At 35.9% G+C, this 12,528-nt stretch overlaps 1 protein-coding gene across 1 annotated transcript in view; it reads left to right on the forward strand.

Annotated features, from left to right (window-relative positions):
* The first annotated feature begins 608 nt into the window (after window positions 1–608).
* The window catches only part of LOC134540288 (steroidogenic acute regulatory protein-like), a 19,905-nt gene continuing 7,985 nt past the window's right edge, over window positions 609–12,528 (forward strand). The window contains exons 1-7 of the mRNA XM_063382946.1: window positions 609–890; window positions 1,661–1,816; window positions 4,198–4,355; window positions 7,116–7,196; window positions 8,352–8,429; window positions 9,422–9,475; window positions 11,480–11,612. Coding sequence (XP_063239016.1) covers window positions 1,720–1,816; window positions 4,198–4,355; window positions 7,116–7,196; window positions 8,352–8,429; window positions 9,422–9,475; window positions 11,480–11,612 — 601 coding nt within the window. The 5' untranslated portion in view covers window positions 609–890; window positions 1,661–1,719. The remainder of the gene's footprint in view (window positions 891–1,660; window positions 1,817–4,197; window positions 4,356–7,115; window positions 7,197–8,351; window positions 8,430–9,421; window positions 9,476–11,479; window positions 11,613–12,528) is intronic.

A 12,528-nucleotide genomic window follows, 5' to 3' on the forward strand; every position in this document is an offset into this window, starting at 1 on the left:
GAGAAATATTTTTTGGTTTCAAATTCAAAATCCATTTTTGAAACTTAAAATGTGAGACCTATTTTTCTTTAATTACACAAATAACTCTTCAATAAGCGTACAGCCGGTTTGATCGAGGCGGCAATTCTTATCTCAAGGCTGGAACGTACGATTCAAATGTTTAAACTGCAGATGAAACGTGATTGGCTTGAACATTTTTTGAAGTTATTTGAAATATAAAGAGAATAGTTTGAAATCACACAATAACCGAAACGAATTCTGCTATTATATTATTTATTATCCTATATTAAAAACATTAATATTGTTATTTTTCAGCAAATAATTTAGGAATTCATAGACACAATGCACAAAATCGCCAAACCTTTGATTTAATTCGAATAACTTATAAAAAATCTAGAGTGTTTTTTTTACTAAAGAGTTAGAAATTACTTTAAATAGTATATATTAAATAAGTAAAGCAAAATATATTTTGTGGATTAATATTGTATTTATTTTTGTAAAAACATTAAACCTTACAAAGGACACATTTCAATTATGTCACTTCCATTTGGAACTGTCACAACGTTTCTGTAATATTAACCTTTGTTCGTTTAGCCACGTATACAACTTAAAATTATTTTTTTATTCTTCCCAAATGCAAAATTTTCGAAGTGGTGCTAAAGCGAATTTTCTCATGAATTTTCCTGTCTTGTAACGGTTGAATCGTTCCTACCATAGAGCACAGTAAATAAAAAACTAGTTTTAATATAAAAACGACAAGCTATTCAGAATTTTAGTCATATGGTGATGCATTTTGAGTGTTTGTATTATTATATAGAAGTTTAGCAGTATTACGTTTTTCTTAATTTAAGACATTTTGCAGAACGTCTCAATGGAAATGAAATGTCCCGGTAGGTAGAAATTTGTTTACTTTTCAACAAGCTTTTTAACTGCTCATATCGCAAAGATAAGATAAGTTTTAACTTTATGTTGAATACAAAAATGAAATTCTACAAGACCTGACATAATTTGTTTGTATTGTGTTATTTTTGTTATGTCCAATATCTTTCAACGTACTAAATTAAAACAGCATGCATCATGTATCATGGGAAAAATTATACCGGATCGTTCGATCAGTATCATAAGTGATTCAGAACAATTAACTTTAAAGTTTCGCAATGCTTCGTGTTTAGTTATTTATTCTTTATTACCTAGCTCCCGTGTCTCATGTACATTTTATCTTGTTGACGTTTGATGTCAAATAGGTGACGTCATGCCAAGCTGTTTGATCAGTCGGTGAAGTATTTTTGTTTATTTGCTTGAAACTAGTTACTTTAAGCTCGGCGTTTAGCTGCTAATGCTTTTCATGGCTCAGCTCTTCACAAATACATCTGTCTGACAAGGCTGATTTAATTATAGCAAATTCCAACACATTAGTACTTAATATATAGCCCAGATAAAATAATTACAGTGGTAATAAAAAGGCAGCAATTTTTTTATTATTGTTTAATTTTCTGTTATTTTAGGCCAGTATTTTTTGTATTCTAAAACTAACTTTGACTCGACTAGGCAAGTCAAAGCCATTCAAGTTGGAGTTGTGGAGTCTATGATTTAAACTACTTATTTATCCTGTTTTAACCTGTAAACCAAAGTTCCTACCTAGATTCCTTGTCGGTTCCAGGCGTGACATCTGGCGCGCGCAGATGAGCAGATGAAGTGAGCTGCGACGACCCCCTCAGCATGTCCGCCCCCGAGCACGAGATCCGGGCGGCAGCCGAATCGCTGCTGGGCAGTTCCTCCAGCTACCAGCAGAGACCCTCCCCCAGTTCGAACCTCGGTCAGTGCAGGAGGCATCTTCCTCGTTACTTGTTAGCTGTACAGTTGAGAAGCTTATCCGAAAAAAAAAAAATATAAAATGAAATTTTGTAAAAAATTTATTTTTAGATTCTGCTAATGTTTCTTAAACATGCTTAAAATAAAAAAAATTTTAAAAATAAGCTTTTAATTCCTCAATTTTTTTCCCCTCAGTAATTTTATATGTAAATTTGTGCAACTGTTTCCTTGAGTGCAACTGAAATTAGCGTAGAGGGGAATGCACACCCACTTGAAAAGTTTTAACCCTGTTTTGAATGATCAATTTTACATCAAATTCTCCAGATTTTGCAGAGACAGTGTGACACATATTTGAAAAATAGAATTCATCTTTGCTGGATAACGAGAAAACTTTTGGCAGAATCGTGGCTTTTGGGAAATTAGGAAAACGGGTAGGCTACTAAGTGTATGTAAGGTTGGTGATATCAGGTCAGCTCCAGTAATTTGTATTTGTAAAATTTTAATAAAGATTTTGTGTATTTTTGATTAAGTTAACCTAATTTAATCATCCTTTCTCTGATTGACTACTTTACGTATTCCCCAAAAATTACACTGTTCCAAATAATAGAGCAATATTCTTGTTTAGAGCTATTTAAATTATTCCTCTAAATTCTTAAAAAAGCTGGGGAGGGCCAGGTCCTGCAATGTTACAAGTGAAGTGTATCAGCTGTGTGTTGATTTAATCTACAGGTTTAATATTACACGCTAGGACCGGTGGTTGCATAACATTGATGGAATTGATAACAGAACAAATTGTGTAGCGTGCAGGAAAATATTTTTTATGGTCAGTTTGACAAGGTTGCGTGTGCTTGGAATAGGTATGTTTAGGTACGTATTTGTAGTGTAATATATTTTATGTTATTTTGTAAGTTTGATTGATGAGTTACAGGGAAACTAATGTTTTGTTGGACAGGGAAATAGTCTAAAGCAGCGGTTAACAAACGGTAGGTCGCGACCCGATCTTAAAACTATCAGAAACCATTGAATAAACCATCAGAAAAGATAAGAAAAATCTAAACAAATCAAAATTTGTGCAAATAACTGTTTTGCTACACAGTGCTTGTATTTTGTCAGCCATTTTCAAATCAGACCACAAATTGTTTATCAATAATCAATCGGTATATTAAAAAAAAAGCATATATGTACACAATATTTGAGGGTAAATTATATATACATAATGAAGGGATACAATACAAATAAGGTATTTTACTCCACCATGGACAGATGGACCGTGGAGGGGTATTCCTATAAGGAAAGGTGGGTCGCCAGCTGGAAATGTTTGGTAACCACTGGTCTAGAAGTGTGTGAGAGTAAGTTTTTGTGTATCATCACTAATGGTCTTCTTGTTGACGAGACATAAGAGGGTGCCTCCCATTTCAGGTCAATATTTTATATTTACAGTAATTACAGATATACTTGTAGACTTTTTTTAATTGTTTAACTTTCACGAAACAAAAAATATATACAGCGCATACTTTTTACATAATTAGCTGCCAAAGTTACATTATTAACGTTTTTGGGTTGTACAAATTAGGAGAATTTAATTTATTTCAGAACTGAAACTTTTTTAGGTTTAACTGCAATGCCATTGGCTACTTCAAGATGTGGTTTGAATTTCTTTCAGAAAATATTAATTAATTTTACTTGGCATATCAAAATTCTCAAATTTGTTACGATTTTGACAGCCAAGAAACATGAAATGAGTTTTTGTGATGTAAATTCAAACCCTGTCATGAAGTAGCCAGTGGCATTGCAGTTAAACCTAAAAAGTTTCAGTTCTGCAATAAATTAAATTCTCCTTATTTGTACAACCCAAAATCGTTAAAAAAGTAACTTTGACAGCTAATTATGCAAAAAGTATGCGCTGTATATATTTTTCATTACGTGAAAGTTAAACAATTGGAAAAGTCTAAAAGTTGATCAGTGATTAACATAAAATATTATACATGACCTGAAATGGGAGGCACCCCCATAAGTCATGAATAGAGACCCGGAAAATTCACGGGTTCATTTCGTGTTATGCTTAAAATTCAAATAATTATACCTTAGTGCTGCTTCTGCCATTGGTTCGCTGTTAATCTGGAGGACTGAGGGCCAATTAGAGACCCTCACTCATAGAAGTGTCGAATCACAGGCCACCCAGTCGAGACGACTCACAAGTCAGCAGCCAATGAACAGTTGGCATTTGCCCGAGTGTGTAGAGGATATTGGCGTCTATCCTGGAGGTCATTGAACCCGCGAATTTTCCGGGTCTCTATTCATGAAGTAAAATAAAAGAAAAATACAAATTTTTATTTCGACGAGGGAGGGCCGACCCCGTGAACGGCGCAGTTGGCGTGCCTACAGGGTACAGCGTCAACAGCCGCCCCGACTTCTTGCTGCCTGCCGACCTGGTGACCGGCTCGCGCCAGAGCGGGCGCATGTCCGTGGTGCGCCGCTTCTTCTGCCTGTTCGTCACCTTCGACTTCCTCTTCACCGGCCTCATGTGGCTCGTCTGCATCATGGTGAGCCCCCTCCCCCTCCCCCCCGCGACTGGAGAGTGCCGCCGTCACTGGCTAGTCGTCACACGACAGTAAACATATTTTTTATTGACTTATTTTATGTGGCGTTCCCACTAATAATCCAAGTAAACTACATATTGAAGAAAACTGTTTTTTACAAACCTTTAAAGATGTTACAAACATTTATAAATGATTCGATCAGTTTCCTGAATATACTGGAAGGCTTCTTGTGATAACTCATAATACTTATTAAAAAAATATGGTAAATAAAATAAATATTCATTTAAGAAAAACTTTTGAAATGGTATTAAAATACTTCTATAAAATTATTGGCCCTAATAAACCTATTCACTGCCCGCCCAGTGTATACCAAAACAGAACCATACAAAAAATTATATTACTTTATAATGTTCATAAAAATGGGAGGCGAGTGATTTGTAACCAAGGCTACAGTCCCTCTTGATCTTTTACTTAATCACGTTAAAGTTTTAATAACTAAATGTAAATTTGAAAAAAAAAAATTAAACTTACTCAAGTAGGAAGTTAACCTAAGTGAAAAAAAAATGACCAAGAAGTTAGTTTTTAACTTACAAATACAATACAAACTAAATATTAGAGCTGAAGAGATTCACAAGATTTTGCCGTTGTGCTGACTCAATTTTGCCGATTTGCTGATTTTTATTTTCGAGTTTGCCGATTTACCGATTCTGAACTGTTGCTGGGGGAAAAAAACCTTTTGGTTAAAACATTTGAAAAATTTATTAAATTACCCAAAATGTCTCATTCTTAGAAAAGCATGCAATGCAAATGCACATATATTTGAATTTTAATAAGCAAAAGTTAATTAAAAAGTAAGATACATGATCAATTCAAAGGGTTAATTTTTTTTTTTTAACCAGCAGTATTATAAAACAAAAATTGAGTGCTTGCCTAAAGGGTTTAAACATTTTACAATAAACAATTCAACACCATTTAATAGTCATACATTGGCTCACTATATAAAACATTTAGCTAAACTAGCACCAATTGCAGAATTCCCTGATTTTTATTATAAAACATTCTTAATTTTTCAATGACTTAATGTCATATAAATTACACTTGTGCTGAAAGGTCTCTCAGGTGTAACATAAGTTACACACAGGTACTTTGCAGCAGAGACATAATTACTGTTGTACAGAAATTACTTATTTAATTGTATTTAATTCTCTAAAACTGTTATTTGCAACTGCATAATTGTGTTTAGCCTGTTCACAAAACAAACATTTTCTCTTCTTTTAAATCATATTTTTAGTTTGTTTTCATTTGTTTGTTACCAACCTGTTTATTGCTTAATGAAACACAAATTCACAAATGGAGACTGGAAAATTTAATTATTTAATATGTAATTATATAAAATAAGATAACTTAATAATAGGTAACTGTGAAAATGTTGATTCATGAAAGACAAAGTTTAAAAGAGAATTTTAAATGTTCAAGATTACGAGATTCTATCACCAAAACTCATTTCATGTTTCTCGGCTATCAAAATCGTAACAAATTTGAGAATTTTGATATGCCAGGTAAAATTAATTAATAATTTCTGAAAGAAATTCAAACCATTTCTTGAAGTAGCCAGTGGCATTGCAGTTAAACTTAAAAAGTTTCAGTTCTGCAGTAAATTAAATTCTCCTTATTTGTACAACACAAAAAAGTTAAAAAAGTAACTTCAGCAGCTAATTATGCACAAAGTATGCACTGTATTTATTTTTAGTTTCGTGAACGTTGAACAATTGAAAAAGTCTACAAGTTTATCTGTAATTACTGTAAATATAAAATCTTGACCTGAAATGGGAGGCACCCCCTTACGACTGGCACGCGTAGCTAAGAAATTATGAGAGTTGAAAGTATTGTTACGAACGCGAGAGGCCAGGTTCGGAGCTGGCTACAGGCGTCACGGCGCGTATCGCGTGGCCGCCACTGACGTGAGACATGCCACGCGTGCCTGGCCCGATTACAAGGGTCGTCGCTAACCCTTGTTACTGTACTGGGTTGCCTAGCCGGGCGAACCTGGAATGTAACAGTATTTCTTTAAAGTTTAAATGACGTTTAAAGCCGTATAGTCTAAATTTTATATTTCCATTACCACACCATGGAATTGTACGTGACTTTACAAACTTTAAAAGCTGATTCGTGGATTGTGCATTACCTTTACTCCAGTTTTGTCTCCAATTTAATAATAGGTCAGTAAACCACTGTCCCGTTGTCTGGTGAGAGCTAAAGCAGTGATTGGTGGGGGTTTGTTGTGTGTTGGTATCGGCACGCCCATAGAGTGTGTTGTGGCTCAGCGTCGTCTTTGAATATATATACTGTATAGAAGTCGCCAGCCCAGGTTAAAATTTCTAATACGGTTTTGAGGTAGTTGGTTAATTCACCGCCGCAATCGCCACCATCTCTAGGGGCATCGACTCGTGGTGGTCCCTAGCGGACAAGTGTCGAACTCTTCAAACACCCCTTCCCCCTCCCGTTGAACGACCTTGAGCTGCAGTGAATGATGGGTGGGGGGTGCGGGGAATGACAGCGGGCGACAGTGCTGCGCTCTAACGTGTAAATAACAACTAAGACGATACAGGGCGTTACGGCAGCGCACTGCAGCGGTGAAGTTCCCAAGCTGCTCATCATACGCTTCTGAAAAACGTGGAGTAAATCCTATCCACTCGCGACTTCTATACAGTGTATATATTCAAAGGTGTCGTGTACGCGCCGGGTGTGTTTCTGCCCTCGCAGCTGGTTGGTGGGAACATGGTGGACACACTGTCGCAGGAGATCGTTCGCTACAACATCCACACGTCGCTGTTCGACGTGGTGGTAAGTTCGCACGCCGGTGCTGCCAAGCGTTGCCAACTTTCTGTAATTGTTCATGGTTCCCGCAGGCAGGAAAAATGAGAAAACCGGGGAAGGTTCTAGAGAGAAAAAAATTGAAAAAAAAAATGTCTTCCAAACATGTAAAACACAGGGCAATTGTCAATATCCAAGTAAAAAACAGTTTCAGTAATTTTTCATACTACCTATGTAGTTTCTTAATGTCTTAAAACCAAATGTATATTATTCATAAATTCAATGTGCTGTTAGTAATCCGTATTAGATTTCCACCAAAATCAATTTAATTGTAAAGAATGCAAACTACTCGCTGTGTATTTGAAGCAGAATCAAATATCTACAGGCTTATTCTTCCCAATCTAATCCATTTATCACATTTTTTTCATGCTTGTTTTGTTTTATTGAATGTTAATTGTGATAACTGATTGGGTGCACCTGGAAGTTGGCAGTACTGCAGTGATGTGGAAACATAGTGTTACCACATTTACCTGCATAAGCCCTGCCGTTGCGTATGGTTCGTTTTCTTTAATGTTCTAGCTGAATGTTCCAGTTGAGCATGTTTAGTGGTCTTGGCCTTGCTATGAACACCGCCTTTATTGAATACGTTCATTGTCTGTAGTGTGAGCCGGAACTGGTATCTACACAGGATGTTTATATACAGAGAGATACCTTAAATGTCAGGGAATATCCTAGCTGTATTATGTATCTTCTGGAAGCCTTAGTGACTAAGGACACAATTTCTGTACACTGAAAAATAACCTTGCTAACATTTAAATTTTTTTGCTTATTTTGGAACACAAAACTAATGATTTTGTATTAAAATTGCAAAATAAACCTAAGTGGCAAAAATGTAACACTTAAAGTAAAAAGGGGTTAAGAAAGCCTATCAGAATTTTCTCGAAATTGCAAAATATTTGTATAAAATTACTGAGGTTGTGTTAATGATAATATAAAGAAAAAAATACAGTGTGTGTGTGTGTGTGTGCGTGTGCGTGCATTTGTGTACCTGTACATACTACAAAACAGTGTTTTCTTTGCGATTCTCGGCCAAAATGTGGAGTAAATTCTGGCGAAAGAAAACCGGAATGTATAGAAACCTAATTTCAAACTCTACATTGACACAGCTTTGTAACGACTTCGCAGCTCGCTGCGGCCAGTCGCTTCACGGTGCTGCTGCTTTTCTACGGGCTCGTCTACATCAACCACTGGTGCATCATCGCGGTGAGTATTCCCCCCCCCCCCCCCCCCCCTTCCCTTTCCCGGTGATTGTCTGTGGGCTTCTCTCGCGAGTGTTTCCGGTTTAATTTTCTTATTGCTACCTGAACTGAAACATACTTTTAAAATGTGTTTGTGTTGGATTATTTTTTGTACGTTTCTGTTACTTTACAATCTTTAATTTTAACGTAACCTTTATCCTGCGTAAAAGGTTATAAAAAAAACACATTCTTTCAATGTTACCTTCATCATAGGATGTAATAACTGTATGCCGTAGATTATAATTGATCTACTTCTACACGTATTAAATTGGTAGTACTGTTCATTAAACTTGTTGAATGGTCAGCTAACTTAAAAAAAACAAACAAATTATGCCAAAAATAGTGTTGTTAACAAAGCATGTTAAAGCTGTAGACCAAGATAAATACAAAACGAAAGTAAAAATGTATAAATGAGTTCTGATAATGTTGAACAACAAAAATATATAATGTATTTTTGCCATAAATATCTGGAAGTCGGCTGTAATTGGTAGATTAAATGGTTTTAGATTTGTTTTAAAATTAATTCAAGAAATAAATTTTTATGCTAGTACTAAGTGTGTACCTTTTTTGGGTTATTTAATCATTTTTTATCACCATTTAATGACATGTGAAATGACAAACACTATTAGTATTTTTAGTTAAGCACTCTGTAATTAAATCTTTTTTGCTATAAAGGAACTGGAAACCAAGGTTCTTGATGTAAAACTGCACATCCCTAGTATCAGTATTTTTGAATTCTGCAACCTGGATCAACTTATAATAAAAATTGAGTGTTAAGAAAAAATTTAATCTGAAGCCAAAGTTGAGCATTAAAAATACATATTTTAATATTCTATTTCCTAGTAGACTTTGTGCTTTTGAAGCTTCATCCACTCCTAGTTTGTAGTACTTGCTATTGAAACCTGTAATATTTTTGTTGGTTGTGGAGTGATGCAAAGTTTGTGTTGTGAATTTCAGTTGTCGACTGCGGGTACATGCTTGTTCCTCATCGCCAAGGTGTACCTGTACAATGTGAGTATCGCACCCAACCTTCGCTTGCTTTTGCGCTATTGTTTGCGATAATTATATTACATTAACTCCAATATGTTTTATTACTAAGCGTAATTATTTGTAAAAACTATGGAATGTGTGTGTGTGTGGTGTGTGATATTTAAGTTCGGGCATTGCAATGTCATAATAACTTCCTAAATTGTTAAAAACCATAACAATTTATAATTTAGCGCTTTTTTTTTTTTTTTTTTTCAAATCTAGTACTTTTTTTTCTCACCTAAGTTGGTACGAATTATTTTTTTTTCCTTGTGGGCACCCTGCGCCCTGGCTTGCTGGAAGGAATCTGAGCGTGACACCTTTGAATATATATACTGTATAGAAGTCGCGAGTGGATAGGATTTACTCTACAGTAGAACCCGTTTATAGTGAACCCGCCTATAATGAATTCCCGTTTATTGTGAATTTCCGTCTCAGTCCCGGCAAAATGATGTGAGGTTATGTATTAATTTATTGGATATAGCGCACAACTTTTGTCAATGTTCATACGTTTTCCCGTGTACTACGAACAAATTTTGCCGACATAATGCACATTTATCTAAAATGTTTTCATATAATTACAAGTTTTTTCACAAAACGTCTATTCTGGATCACTGAAGTTTTTCTCCGCAATACGCTACTCGATTGTCCACTGTTCATATTATAAATAAGTTGTATTCGAGTGGCCTCGGTAGGCTTCGTGTAGCCAAAAATGGTGATCAGTTTGGTGAAAATAAAAAATTGTTTTCCCTGCATAGTTAAAGAATGGGCGAACGTGTGTACATTTAATATGTTATCAAAATTAAACATAAATTACCGCCACACAAATACGTATGTACATTATAGCAGCAAATTCAATATTTTTACGTCTCATTTTTATTGTTCACGTTTCGGACATTTTGAACGAGTAAGGTTCGTAAGACTACCACTAGATAGAACTCTGTGGACTAAATTTTTCCATAGAAGGTGAGAAAATGACGTTCCAGCTTTAGCAACTGCGACACTAAATGATACGTAGTGATCTTTGATGCGCCAGACTCGTTATTTTTCGTTTATTTACTTTTGACGGTAAAAAGAATTTTGTTTTCTTAAGCTGCAAATGTGCTTCAATAAGAAATACGTACATAAAAAAAAGGGTGAAAAACGCGGTAAAAACGTAAGGCATTATCTGTGCGAGATAAACTGGACATTATTGAAAAGGTAGACTCCAACCCCACTGTCCCGCACATGTTAATAGCAAAGGAACTGGGAATTGCAACATCCACATTAAGTACAAAATTAAAAAAAGCTGAACAATCTTCTTTCTCAAGCTGCGAAAACGTCAGAGAGTTATAAATGCCTGAAAAAAGGATAATACGCCGATTTCCAAGGACCATTAGGTAATAGAAAGTTTGTACATGTGTAGTTCATTAAAAATAATAACTGCATTTGCTCATAAAACTGTTGCTTTGAGTATTTTCATTCGTTCTTTTCTTGGCTTAGGCCTATGTGTAGTTAAGATTTTGCTTTTGAGTATGTATTGCCAATATAAAAGTTTTCCCAGATATAAAGTTTCCACTCTATAGTGAACATATAAACTACTCCCTTCAGATTCGTTATAACTGGGTTCTACTGTATGTTTTTCAGAAGCGTATGATGAGCAGCTTGGGAACTTCACCGCTGCAGTGCGCTGCCGTAACGCCCTGTATCGTCTTAGTTGTTATTTACATGTTAGAGCGCAGCACTGTCGCCCGCTGTCATTCCCCGCACCCCCCACCCATCATTCACTGCAGCTCAAGTTCGTTCAACGGGAGGGGGAAGGGGTGTTTGAAGAGTTGGACACTTTTCCGCCAGGGACCACCACGAGTCGGTGCCCCTAGAGATGGTGGCGATTGCGGCGGTGAATTAAAACCAACTACCTCAAAACCGTATTAGAAATTTTAACCTGGGCTGGCGACTTCTATACAGTATATATATTCAAAGGTGACGTGGAGGGCCCTTGGTTGGCAGTGGTCGGAGGCCTCCCAGCCCGTGTTCCACGTGCTGCTGATCCTGGTGTCGTTCGTGATCGCGTGGGGCGAGGCCTGGTTCCTGGACTTCCGGGTGCTGCCCCAGGAGCAGCAGGCTCAGCGCTTCCTGCAAGGTGGGTGTGTCGCGACGCCCTCCCCCGCTCCGTCGGCACCCTTGCAGGTGGGGACACGCGTTCCCTGCCATTTCGCATCCTGTCGAATCGCCGCGTAGGAGCTCGTTGCCCCGTGAAAGGTAGAGCGTCGGCTCGCGACAAGTGCGGGAAACGTGGGGAATCAAAAAAAATAGTTTGTTTTAAATCCTGGGAAACGCTTGAAAATTGACAATATGTCTTGGTTATAAAAAAAGGGGGGTAGTAATTTGTCTATGTACTCTCTTTGAGACTTAGAACAGGTTTTTTTTTTTTTAATCTAAAATTTGTGTTTCGGTATTGATCCGTATTTAATTTTTTTGCTAATATTAATCATATTTACGGGATAGAAAATATTGTGTATTAATTTCAAACAAACTCATATGTCATTTGCTTTTTGTCCGATCACCAAAGATAGGTTACGTTTCAAATTTTGATCAAAAAAGGAACTTTGAATAAATACTTGTTATATTTTTAAAACATCCTTTTTGTTGATATTTTTGATTATGAAGTCCCATTAAAACATCCCAAAAAAAAAGTATTTATATCGCATAAATTACTTAACCTCAAAAGTGACTGTTGGTATACAAGAAACTCATGAGGTATACAATATCAAATTTTTTTTTTAAGGAAACGAATGTTAATTATTTCAAAATGTTAGTATTCGAAGTCGAATTGAAACAAATAGTTTATTATTTGTAAATTTGAATATTCGCACAGTTCTAACCAAAACGCTGTTGGAATTGCTTCTTTCAATGGCCATAGCAATGGAGTTTTCTGTGTTTTGTGGTGTTGTAGTCCATGTTTGTTGACTTTTTTTATTTTCTTCCTTTCTTTGTAAACCATTATGGTACATGTGACAAAGTGGTCTATTAATATATTTTTTTTTTTAATTTTGAAA

This window comes from Bacillus rossius, chromosome 16 (genome assembly GCF_032445375.1).
Source record: "Bacillus rossius redtenbacheri isolate Brsri chromosome 16, Brsri_v3, whole genome shotgun sequence".
Taxonomy (NCBI): domain Eukaryota; kingdom Metazoa; phylum Arthropoda; class Insecta; order Phasmatodea; family Bacillidae; genus Bacillus; species Bacillus rossius.